Here is a 12,760-nt window from a genome sequence, read left to right as displayed (position 1 = left end):
TATTGACACGCAGACAAACGGGCCAGAGCTGCCCTGAATGGCCCGTCACAGCTATTTAAGACAAACTTTGAACGCTTTCAACTGATGGCTTTGGGCAGTTCAGATGAGGTCTTGAGCTTGTGTGGAATTTACTGGCTGCCGTAGAATTTGTTTTTATATCAAGACTGGGTCGCATTAGCTAATCAGTTTTTAAACTGCCTGAAGTACCAGATGGTGAAGAGTTTACTGCTTTAGAAAAGTTCAAAGAGTGTTTGGTAAGCTGTCAATCAGAGAGCTGTAAGCTGATGTTAGACTTTTTTGCACAGCGCCCCAAAGATTTATTGGCATTCCTGGTAAACATGTGTAAAAAGCTTTAAATAAATACATCTTTTGGGGGGATGTTTGCTGTAGCATAACCTCCAACACAAAAGTAGCTGTAGTTTTCTAACAGCACCTTTTGGAGATTTTTTCACTTCCCTTATAACAAATAGTAAATTCTTGTGGCAGAATTAATTTGAGTCCATCTCTAGACTTGTAATCAGGACATGTGTTTTGCCAATATTTATTAATCAAATTGGTCTGGTCATTTATCGATAACAACTGAGCTGAAAATATTTATTTTTAAAATGTTATTCAATATAAATTGGTTTTAGTCAGAATGTCTTCTGTTCATCTTAAAAGCACAAAAAGGGCTTCATAATTGGGATCTTTTTTAAATGTCAGCTCATGAACAAAAGTGGAAGAAGGTCTCTTAACCTCTGGTCAGATCACATAATAACCTTCCCATGGTTAGCGCTGAGCGGGAGGTCAGTTCATGCTCCAAGGTGTCAGACCATTTGTCAGCTACAGTCCAGTTCAGAGAGCACCTTTACAGAGTCATTTATCTTCCCTGTGTATAGTAAGTAGGTATTCACTGAGTGTGTATGTCTTTCAGGCCATTTGTCTGTTATTCACATCTTCATTGTTCTGTTTTTAGCAAGAGTCCTAAGTAGGATTTCTTTGTGTCCATTTCAGGTCATCAGTGGTCAGCATGCAAAACAGGTGAATAAAGATGGTAACAAACGGAATATTTTAGATCTATTCTAAGTTCAAACCAAACAAAAATAGTTTAAAAAAACAGTTTAACAATTTTGGTGCTAAATCATTTCTTCATAATCAGACTTAAGCAATCAAAATGAAACCTGCAGAATCAGACATTAGAGTGCGTCAGCATGAGGTTATTCCTACACTTACAGCATAGGAGAAATATGTTATTGTAAGCACATTGCAATAGCCAGGTAAAAACAGGTGTGGTTACTGGAAAATGTCAAACATCAAAACAGGACCACACAAATGGGTAAATCAATAACTCAGTAGATAAAATTGCTCTGATTTGTTTGTTACATTAAGCCCTAAAAACATGAATTGAAGTCTGCCACTCTCAAACGATTAAATGATTATACTAAAAAGACTATTGCATTGTAAATATTTCTACAGAGAAGAATCCGGAATGTGTGAAAATCAAGTTATTAAATATCTTAACTGTTAGCTTAAGTTTAAATAGACACAATGATTAACTTCCAAATACACTTTTGCAGCAAATACATTTACAGAGTTGAAGTGTAAATGAATGTCAAAGTTCTGTTATATGTTTGTGTTGAGACATCACCCAACGGGATCTTCATCTGGAGTAAGATAAATCAGCAGCAGGGTTCTTGTTACCTCACAGGACCTTATATCAATTATTCAGTTGTTTGTCAACCTTTCTGGCCCCAGGCGTTCTAGATTAGAGTTCACTTGAGTTTCTTCTAAATCCTTGGGTACTTGTAATAATCTGAAGATAAACAATATAGTGAAGTTTTTTCTCAGGCAGAAGTTTTTTTTTGTCTTGTTTTTTTTTTAAGTAAATGGAAATGTTAAATGGTGTCTATATTTGAATTACATAACATAATAGATGTGCTAAATAACTAGATGACCCACAGCAGTGGGGTTTGGCTCTGAATCAAATGATTGTGCGCCTCAGCTCCATCCTTGAATATCAACAGCAATTTAGGGTAAATTGCCTTTCAGCTGCTGCTTGATACGAGGGAATAAATGAACAGAGGCAGTTAGATTGAAGTTAGTGATACCCGGCCCCGTAAAGGCCTGCTTTGACTGCATACTTGGCATTAGATCAAGGTGAATCTGGTATGTGTAAGGGAATGAGCTCAGAAAGTGTGTGTGCATTTGGAGCCCTCATTAGTAAACTCCAGTCTGCATCCACAGACTAAATACACCACTCCTCCTTTCCCCTTCACTCTCTGCCTCTCAACCAAATGAGGTTAATAAAACTCAAGAGTTTACTACCATCACTAACACCATCCCTCCTCCCATGCATTCTCCTTCATCTTTCTCTCTGTACCTCCACCTCTATGCACTCCTGAGCCAACAACTCTCGATACCTCCTTCAATTCCAAAGCTTCCCTCCCTCTTTCATCTCAGCTGAAATGCTTTTTTCTTCCTTTCCTCACCTCTTTTTTATTGTCATTGTTGCAAGGCGAAAGCTCAGGGATTTCCTCCCTTTTTTTCCCAGGACAGAGGTGCAATTACAGCTCAGAAGAGAGGAAGACCAGCTGTAGAGGGGCTTCTGAACGACAGCTGAGGGAAGACAAAGCTGAGGGCGCCCTTCAGAGGCAAGAAAGCCATACTGCTAATATGCCCACCACAGATGTTCACCATCGCATCAAAACAAAGGCATGCCTTTTAAACCAATGTTCTAAAAGTACACAGTGGGGTCATCATGACCAAACAGGAGTAGAATATATAATGATTAAGAATGTACTGTGTTATGACCTGGATCGCATGTCCTGACTCTTAAAGCGCAACTGAACTGGCTTTGGTAGCAGCAAGCACTGATATCAGTGTTATGAGAAAATGCATTAAACAGCTTTGGAGTCACCTTGGCGGCATATGTACATGGAGATCCTGAAAGTCTAGAATGTGCATTAGGATGTGGAATAAATTCAGATGGCTGTGTCCTGTATACTGGGTGGAATGGCAGAAATATCGTCAATACAGTTTGCAAGTAAGGTAGCCAGTGCATCTTTATACACATAATTCTAGCTAGATATTTTGCCATTCTTCTGACCAACATTGGCAAAGTTAATTTAAATGGGGTAGGTTCCCAGCATAAACTTCCCGTTTTGGTATTATTGCACTGTTGGGACATACAGTTGTGTATGTCCCAGCTAGCTGTTTATTTGAGGTGAAGTTACAATATTTGGTGGTAGTTGTATGTCTGCATCATGCTATCCACTTTGTATTACACCAGTGTCACCGACAGTGAAACAGACCCTCAGGATTAGGCAACCACCATGCTTGTAACTGGTACAGTATTATTCAATATGAAAGCCTTGATTCTGTGAAATAGGTATGAGCAATTTCCTTACAGCCTGTTATCATTATGAAAAAAAAGTGATTTATTGCAATTTTTGAACAACTCTGATTGACATTAATAAACTCCACAAACTGATAGCAAAACTGAGATTAACCATTATGTTCTATTGTTTTTGTGAGACCATTAAAAAATAACTGTTCAGCATTATTGAATTCAATAATTATCAAATTGATTGTGTGTAGAAATGTGAGACTATACCAACAATTTGGTATAGACTATAGAGTTTTGTGTAGTGGTAAGTCAAACTCTATAGACTATAGAGTTTGGTACAACTGTATTACCAAACTCAAAACTGAAAGGGATGAATAATATTTTTGATGTTAAACTGAAATAAAAGAAATGCTCAGGCTTTCATACTGCAGCAGTGACACACATTTTCAAGAAGGATGTTGAGTTTTATTTGTAAAGCCTCTATTTAGTCTGCTGAATATGTGGTGAATGACTTCATTGCTCTCTGTCATTGCTGTGATAAAATGTTTTTATTTTTCTCTCTTGTCTGTGGGTGGTTCTGACCTAACTGTAATTTGTGTTGGAAGTAAAAATGCAATGCATGTATATAAATTTTAGCATGTCATATTGTGTTTTATTTATTCCCTTAACCTTGCTTCAGTGTTTTATGTCAGGCATGTTGATGGTCAAAGTAACAAATCTTCAAATTTTCCCAGAGAGGACATCGCTCCTCCTCCTACAAGGCCTATTCTCTGAGCTAAACCACCACAATTACAGCTTTCACAAAAAGGAGCTAAACCAGATGTGTTTCTTTTTCTATATGAAGGGACAAAAAAGTTGCTGTTGTAATTCCATAACATTAAGCTAAGGAATAAATAAGGTAATTCACATACTAAATAGGACAATCATATGAAATTCAAACAAGAGATATTGAAACTGTTTAAGAAGTATAATGACTAAGGACATTTCAATTTCTCTCTATGTATACATATATATATATAAACAAAATTATGTCAAATAACTGAGTGCAAAAGTTGTTAATCCTTGTGTCTTGTGTAAGGGGAGCTGTTTCTTGTTGCAAGTATTGTGAAAATCTAACGTACCTTTTTAATGGGTCTTTTAAAAACTTTCAAATGAATTGTATTACTGCCACTGCTAAACAGTCTGTTTAACTATTTAAATAAGTAGTTGGGGTTTTTTTTATTGCAGAAGCATAAGCTCTCATTAAGAATGTTAGAAAATCCAAGCTTTGACTTAAATACATTTATTCAGTACGGAAAGATTAAATGTTAAGCCATAAACGTTTTTTTTCTAAATCAGTCACATCACAATTAGAGGCAACCCAAATGAAACCTATTAAAAAATTGAAGTGCTTTTGCCATTTATGCTTATTGTTAGTTGATGAGGGTGCTTAAGAATTTAAGATGCAGAATTTCATTTCTTGTAAGTAGTTTTAAAAATGGAAAAAATGTGTTGACTCTACTAGGTCAAACAGGGAGATGAGCAGCAATAAATATGGGGTGAGGAGTCAAAACTCGAACAGCTATATTCAGAAGAAGCAGGCTTCATGCATGTGGTACCCACTCTACCACTACACCATTCCCTTTCCCAGAGATTATGAATGTTGTACTTTCAAAGAAATAATAGTATAACTGGAATTTGTTGGTCAATTTAGTCTTTAATAATTTGTCAAAAGTTAAATGTGACTGGGCATGGACTGGTTAGCGGGATTAAGGTATACTGAAGTTAAAAAAAAGGTAACTTCTTGTAAGTGAGTGTGTTTCAGAGCATGCATTTGTTTCCAGCTGTGTGAACTATAAAGTAAGCCTGCCCCTCCCGCACATATTGTCTCAAAGCAGGCTAAAAAAAACATTTCTCATTCTTATTCAAGAGAGAAAAGTAGCTTTTTGGAAATATTTCTGATGGCGGTGCCACTTGTCTTAAGTTTTAAAACTACAGTTGAGAGAGGGATTTAGATAAAAGCTGCGTTGTTCAATTTTATGTTAAAGTTCAAGGTTGACACACAGTGAGTCTAAGACAGAGTCATGCCTACTTAGCACTACAGTTGATTCTCCTTTCAACTGCAAGAATTTCATGGCTCCTCACTTAGGACCACATCAGCAAAATAACTGGGATATGTGACTGCTCAGCTTCAGCTATCAGCTGCTTGCAATGTAATGTTTCCTAGCAGCTGTTGCTCTGTCAGGTTGTCTGCGTGTCTCTAACAAAGGGAGAGTGATGGCAGCAGGAGCCCTAGCCAAGCTCGTGGGACAGTTGGACAGAGGAACAGACGGCAGCGTCGTTTCACTGGAAGCATATGGTGAAACTCAAGTGTGTAATCTACCAAGGACCACGGGTGGCCCTGAGCTGCACGTACACACAAGTGCACTCACACACACAATGACAGGGTGTAATTTACCTGTGAGGGAGGGGGTTTGGGGGGTCTACGGGTGGCCCAGTATCCAGTTGCACTTGTCATACATGTAGACAGCTTGAACATAGTTCACACTAACACTGACAAGGACAGAGCGAGTGAAACTAATTTCCCCAGGCCAGGCAGGTAGAAGAGTAGGAAATCGCATGACACTCCAAAGGATAAAGAAAAAGAGGTAAAGATCAAAATTTCAGTCTGTGGGAGTTTCTTCACACACTGTATCACATCCTTTCCAATTCACCAAGCTGGCTCCTTTTCAAAGCCTGAGCTAACCCCCCCGAGAAAGAGAGAGACCCAAGAAAAAAGGTGAAGGCTTTGGAAGGGCAAGTGAAAAGGGAGGAAGACTGATTGGAAGAGTACATCCCTCCCAACATTCCTGTGTTGACCTTGAGAGTAGTGTGGCAATGGAGCTATCATCAGCCCACCATGCTTTACAGTTGACCGCTATTGATGGGTGGGATTATTGTCGCCACAAACCTGCATGCTCCACCCTGGTGCCACGGCAACCATGAATGGAGCGTATCCAGTTTCGCTCGGGAATTGACAGACAGGTTGCCCCAGACATCTACAGTTGGCAAAGTTTGAGATGTCTGGTTGTGGTGAAAGGTGATTTGATAGCCTGTCTGCTAGTTGACGAATGTGAGTGTGTGTGTGTGTTTGATCTCGGTTCCCAGCCAAGGGGTTTTAACTTCACTCCAGGTGCAGAGAAGTCAACCGGAGGGCATGGGAGGCTCGTGCAGATGAGACGATGGGCCTAGATCTCACACACACACACAGAGTGGCAGGAAGTTTCCTTTGAGTAACCTTTTGGTTTAAACTGGTTTACCAGTCCAGTGGTGTTACTGTGGAATGCCTCTGAAGACTCTGTAATGTGCTTTAGGATAAACATTTCAGTTACTGCCTCCGCAAGAGAACATCAATCAGTTCCAAACAGAAATACTGAGAGGGAGAAATGAGAAGGTGAAAGGGCCAGCTGGTTCAGTGGGTAAGGTAATGACAATGTGCAGGACAGCCACTTAAAAGCAGATGGAGTTGGCTTTCTTTGCTGCAGATTGATGATTGAGCAGGGAGTAACTTAGCTGGACCCCTGCATACGAGACAACTTACTTAACAGGTAGAAGATTCTTTAATAATCAAACTATTTGCAAACATGCTCTGGGTTGCTGTTAAAGCAGAAAACATAACTCTCAGTTACTCCTCTGGATCTCCGCACAGCAACTCTGTGTGGTCCATAATGAGCTCAGCAAACATCTGCTGCTCCTGTATTAGAGACCATTTTCTCCACGTCTCATCCTGTAATATGCAGAAATTAGAGTGCAGAGACTCATTCAGCCTGTTTATACACACACACATTCACAGGGAGCAGACATAACATAAGGAGTCCAAGTGTTTTTATACAGCTCGACTGACGCGCTAACATACCATCTTAACACCACAATTTTCCATCCACAGTAGTAAAACACTACCGGGTGTCTTTGCTTGCACTCCTTGAATTTTTCTTTTTAAACACCAAGTCTATTTTAAACGACAGGCATACTGAAATAAATGGATCTTTTTATTTTAGGAAAATGCCCTTTAAAGATTTATTCAAATAATACACAATTGTTTATTTTAGTTTGTAAGGTACTTACCTTCAAAAACCCAGTCAGACAGTTATGTAACCATTTATAGGAGCATTAATAAAAGTAGAACAGTGCCACCTTGTGACATTTTTGGAATTTGTGTTTCCCATCTCCTTTTCCTGAAGCAGAAATTAATCTATTGTCTTAAGCTCCAATAGAGGAAGGGAAGAGGAGATTTCAATTCAGTTATACAGGCACACTGCTATAAATAATAAGAAAAACATTTTTCAACGTAGACATATTAGCCTAATTAAAAGTCTGTATATGTTGGACAATTGAGCAACTGTAAAGGCTCAGTTGTCTTGACATTTGTGATTCAGGAGTGGCTTAATGCAAGAAAGGTAATATTTGAAGGGTTTCTTAACATTCCACAAATCAAAAGTAAAGAACAAACCTGTTAAAGTTCTGTCATTCATCTCCTTTATAAAATATAAAATTTCACTATGAATTTATGCCATAGCAGGCAGTTTTAATGATACTTGGAAAATAAGATATATACAGACATAAAGAAGTATTGATAAAAGAAAGTTGCTATGAAGGAGGCTGAACAGCCGTGAAGATAGAAGAACAGACAAAAATGAAAGTAGAACAGAAGGAGCATAATGTGCTTTTCCACACTTCTTCAGACCTCGAAAACCTAAAAATTTAATTCCGCACTGCAAAGGAACCCTGCAGTTCCCAATAGCCCATGCAATGCACATGTGTGGGGTGAGTCTTGAAGCACCATTTTCTACCACACATTTTGTTTTTAGTCAACTTGCTTTGGTATGCTTGGCTATAGTAATCTGTGAACTGCCAGCTTCTTTAGCAGTGACCGTATTTTGGCTTATCCCTTTTATAGAGGGTGCCAATTAATGACTGCTGGACCGCCCTCAAGGCAGCAGTCATCTACTTCATTGTGATAACTATAATGTGGTACTATAACCTTTTATTAAAAATTCTTATTCTTATTGGTCTCATAAATTTACAATAAAAAAATATTCCCACTTAAGACTCCTCTGTTCCAAGCAGTTAAAAGTGAAAGCTTAATATATGGAAAAAGAAAGAGGAAGGAAATAAAAACAAGTTGTATTAAAATAAAAGCAATAACAAGGGAAAAACAAGCTAAATAAAAGACAATTAACTCAAATAGAACATTTCAACAGTTTAATATTTTTAGAATGCAACTTAATTTCTGTTTGGAAGGAGACAAGTATACATACAAGACAATTCAATCCACTGACAAATATGAAATGTCCATGTTGCTTCCTTTGTATTTATTATACAGTGACCTTTAAGTTCATTGTCACATACTGAATGAATACTTACATTCAATCTATTTTCCAATTATTCCTTGTTGTTGGAAATGTTGGCTCCTATGGTTACACTGAGCGGTAAAACAGGAGGACTCCAGTCACTTGCTCATCTCCTCCTGCACTTCTTTGAAGATCTGTTCCTCTAGTTCGGTGGTGTCATACTCCCGCAGCATGTCATACTCCCTCCAAGGCTGTGCATGTTTCTGGGCACCCGCCATCTGATTGGGCGTCATGCACAGATCGAAGCGGATGCCCTGGATGTTGAACTTGGGCCGTTCCCAGTGTTTGGACCACGGCTTTGGACGCATTCTTACTTTGAGCTGGAGAACAGAGAGGGAGAAAAAAAGGCTTAATTGTTTTAATTTTTAATTGCTTTTTTATTATTCTTTCTCAACTGTTTTGTTTTACTGCAGGTGATGTATAAGAAAATTGACGCCAAAAAACCTATACCAAGTAGTTCTCTGTGAATTTTACTAATTTATTACAAGAGTTCCAAAGAACCAAATAACTTAATGGAGGTACATTTGCGTTACTTAAACAAAAACATAAAGACATTTATTACTATAAACAATAAATGTTTATAGTAACACAGCACGACAAAGAACAGTTTAAATTAAAGCAGGAATAATTTGTCGGACCAACCTAAACAGCCCACTCACCGAGTTAAGAGGCACTTCTCCAGTAGGGGAGAAGGGCACAGGCTTCATTTCTGGGTCCACTATGCTGTACTCAGGCAGAGCGTCTCTAAGGTACATAAGGTTATCGTCCAGTCTTTTTTCCAGCTTCAGGACTTCAATTTTCTGGATCCTAGGATTGTACATCTCGTAGCAGATCTCAACACCTTGGAAACACACACATTTTGTTTGATGCTCACCAGTCTCCTTCCTTGTACCAGTAAGTACTGACCAATTAATCAGCAAGACAATAAAATTAGCACATTTTCCATAATTTCAAAATCAGCAGCGCAATCTTCTGGTCATTTCAGAAGGCCACTGAACAATTAAAGAATAAAGATATCTGTAAACTGATCTGTGATGCTGACAAACTACTGAAAGATTAGCAGGTTATTTGGGAGGCATGTCAGGAAAATGCTTTTTTTCCTCCTACAATCATAAAATGTAACCATATGGAGTTTGCTAGACACTGCTGTGACTTTAGCTGGAACAGTTGGTTGTTTCTGGCATGAGAAGGATAAATATGTGGAAAAGCAAATGTTGATGAATCTGCCATGCAGTGGGTGTTTTGAGCTAAAGTACAGAGTGCATACCCAAGACTAAAGAAATCCTCTTACTGTTCTAATTGACAAAAAGATGTTGTACACTAATTGTAGTACCAACAGTTTTGTTAAATAAATAACAGTATTTTTTTTCCACAAAAATATGTTTTATGGGATTTTGCAAAATTGTTCAATCTAAAGAATCTACTACTGTAATTAAAGATTAATGAAGTCATTCACTGGGTTTTTACACATCTCTGCTAGGAGCCATGCACATACTACACACAGATATAGCTGGGACACCGATTTGTCCAAATATCAAAACAACTAAAAAGTGACCGTCAATCAAAGATCACACATTTTTACTAATTTCTCTTGAAAGAAAGTGTACGATAAACCTGCCAAACCATGACTTTTGCACACTGTTACGCTCCTTCCATTAGCAAAATTATTCAGCAAGTATTAAGCAACTGAAACATCCAATATAGTCAGTGATTTAACACAGTGGCAAGCAGCCTGGACTAATATTTAGTTCACATCTTGAATGAAGAAAAAAAAATACACATTTTTATCTTGGCTTAAAGGTTTACATTCAAAGAAATTATTTTTAAAAAGTTATGCTAGTTTCGGTGCATGACCAAACACAGTCATCTATAACTCTTTCTACATTTGAACAGAATCTGTTTCAAACTATGTCAAGTGTTTAAAGCTTCAAAAATCCTTGCAGGGTTGGAGTGAATCTTAGATGACATCTTAAGCCAAACATGCTTCTCTATGCTGAATTGTGCAGCATAACTAATCTTACCTTGATTATTAATGATGTTCCTTAAGACAAAAGTGGCGCCCAGCCCGTTTCCACGCCTCTGGATGCAGATACCCACAAAGCGGTTTGTTTTTCCACTAGCATTAGGATCAGCCATGGTCACTGCAAGAATGCTGCCTGAAAGACATGAAAATAATACTAACTAGTACTGATAAAGCTAATTAAATAATAAATTTTTTCAATAATACTAATACCAACAACCAAGTCAGGGCACATCTCTGCTCACTAACAATCACAATTTTTACTTTTGTTAATATTCATTATGATTGATTCTTTTTTTTTTTTTTTTTTAGAAATAATACTTGTTGCCAATCACTTTCTGAATAAAAAAAGATTAGATAAAATGAGGGGAAAAAAGTTCATTTTTTTTCTTCCCCATCTTAGAATTTACCGATATTTGATTCTTTCCATCACTCTAATAGTTTTTGTGTTATCGTCTTATTCTGCTGAGCCCCAGTGAAGTCCATGCAAACCTTTATGACAAGGTCCTAGTCATCATCCAAATAGTTGCATGATGGTCAGGGACCATCAGACTGAAGACTGTTTTTGTATAAAACTCAAAGAAAGTTCTTTTTTTTTAAATTTTCCATCTAAATTTTGGTCAGTTCATTTTGAGACATCAAATCCTGAGCCATTATTAGTCATAGATAACGCAGGATTTAAGCTGCTTAGTAGTTTGGAGCTCCTTTTGTTTTTCTTTTCAGTTTGTAAAAGTTTCATGAGACATGCCGAGCAAATGTCTGAATCACAGCAGAATCCTCTCAATATGGAGGAGCAGCAGCTCCACTTGGAGCTTCCCCCAGATGAGGAAGCATCTCAGCCAATTTCCAAGTCCCTTCGTTTTAGTCACTTACAGCTGCAAACTTGAAATTCAGCACTAGGAAAAACAGATTCGCTCTTTTGTTTTTTCTTTTTTTTTTGGTAATACAATTGCGTGTAAATACAGAGAAAACAATCAACCAACTAACAAGAAATACTGTGATGTCCAGGTGAAACAACGTCAAACTTAAAACATTTAGTCCCTTACCAACATAGAATTCGGGAATGTTGAGCATTTTCCTCCTGCGAATCATGTCTTTCCTCTCCAAGAAAAACTTGAAAGGAGCCGTCCTCTGCCTGGGAGGGACGAACTCTGGACTCAGAAACCTGACAGAAAATGAAGCAAGCTGAACCAACACAGTAACCAACGAGATTTTGTTGTTTACAATGTAAGAATAATCTTACTTTCTCAAAGAAGCCACCGTTTGTGTTTTATCTATTATGACAGGCTTGGAAGGAGGGACAAATTTAGGCGGTTCGCTGTCTGCCGCAGGGCGACACATGGATGTAGAAAACAACCCTGAAAACAAAAAGGAAGAAAGATCTCAAGATGAATAAAAAAATTGTCTACGGCTAGCGTAGCTAACCTCGCTAATCTTAGCGATATCAGAACAAAATACAACTAAGAGTCTATTTATTCCAAGAGTAAGAGCGAGTAATACAACATTGCAGACAGTTTCAAGCATCTTTAAGACACTTACGTTCATTCTGGTGCTGCAATTTTCGACAAAAACGCAGCGGCGTAGCAAGTTTACCAAGCCCTCTAGTGCAGACCGCCATGTCTGACCTTCTGTTGTCACATTGTACGGAAACCGTGAAGACCAAACTTTCTAAACGCGATTATGGGGTGTAGTTCAGGAGTTTACTTCGGAAGATGGCGCAATTGTTCTATTATAAATCGGCCGCTCTGTGTGTAAAGTTTTCAAAGGGGAAAATTGAACAAAACGTGTTTTTTAATTGAAACGAAAACGTAAAAATTACGTAAAAGTTGCTATTGTTATGCCTTAGATGATAAGTTACATTTTAGATGAATCTGACTAGAACATTTCTTCCTCACACCTGTAACGTCTACAAAAATAATAACAATAACAATAATAATTACATTATTACTGCTTTCTTACAATTTTGGTTTCTTTGTGCCAGTCTTCATTAAAGGTCAGATTTGTAGAACTTACAAAGTTGTCCTGTTGATAGATTCTCCCACCTGA

At 37.9% G+C, this 12,760-nt stretch overlaps 1 protein-coding gene across 1 annotated transcript; it reads right to left on the bottom strand.

The window, feature by feature from the left end:
- Positions 1–8,530: 8,530 nt before the first annotated feature.
- Positions 8,531–12,342, bottom strand: mrpl19 (mitochondrial ribosomal protein L19). Its single transcript, XM_005802625.3, has 6 exons — positions 12,254–12,342; positions 11,958–12,072; positions 11,761–11,879; positions 10,716–10,850; positions 9,354–9,535; positions 8,531–9,014 (listed from the first exon to the last, which is right to left on the bottom strand). The coding sequence occupies exons 1-6, from the start codon at positions 12,330–12,332 to the stop codon at positions 8,793–8,795; spliced, it is 852 nt and encodes a 283-aa protein (XP_005802682.1). The 5' UTR covers positions 12,333–12,342; the 3' UTR covers positions 8,531–8,792.
- Between the last annotated feature and the right edge of the window lie 418 nt (positions 12,343–12,760).

This window comes from Xiphophorus maculatus, chromosome 15 (assembly GCF_002775205.1).
Source record: "Xiphophorus maculatus strain JP 163 A chromosome 15, X_maculatus-5.0-male, whole genome shotgun sequence".
Lineage (NCBI taxonomy): Eukaryota > Metazoa > Chordata > Actinopteri > Cyprinodontiformes > Poeciliidae > Xiphophorus > Xiphophorus maculatus.
This window is presented reverse-complemented; position numbering and strand designations above follow the sequence as displayed.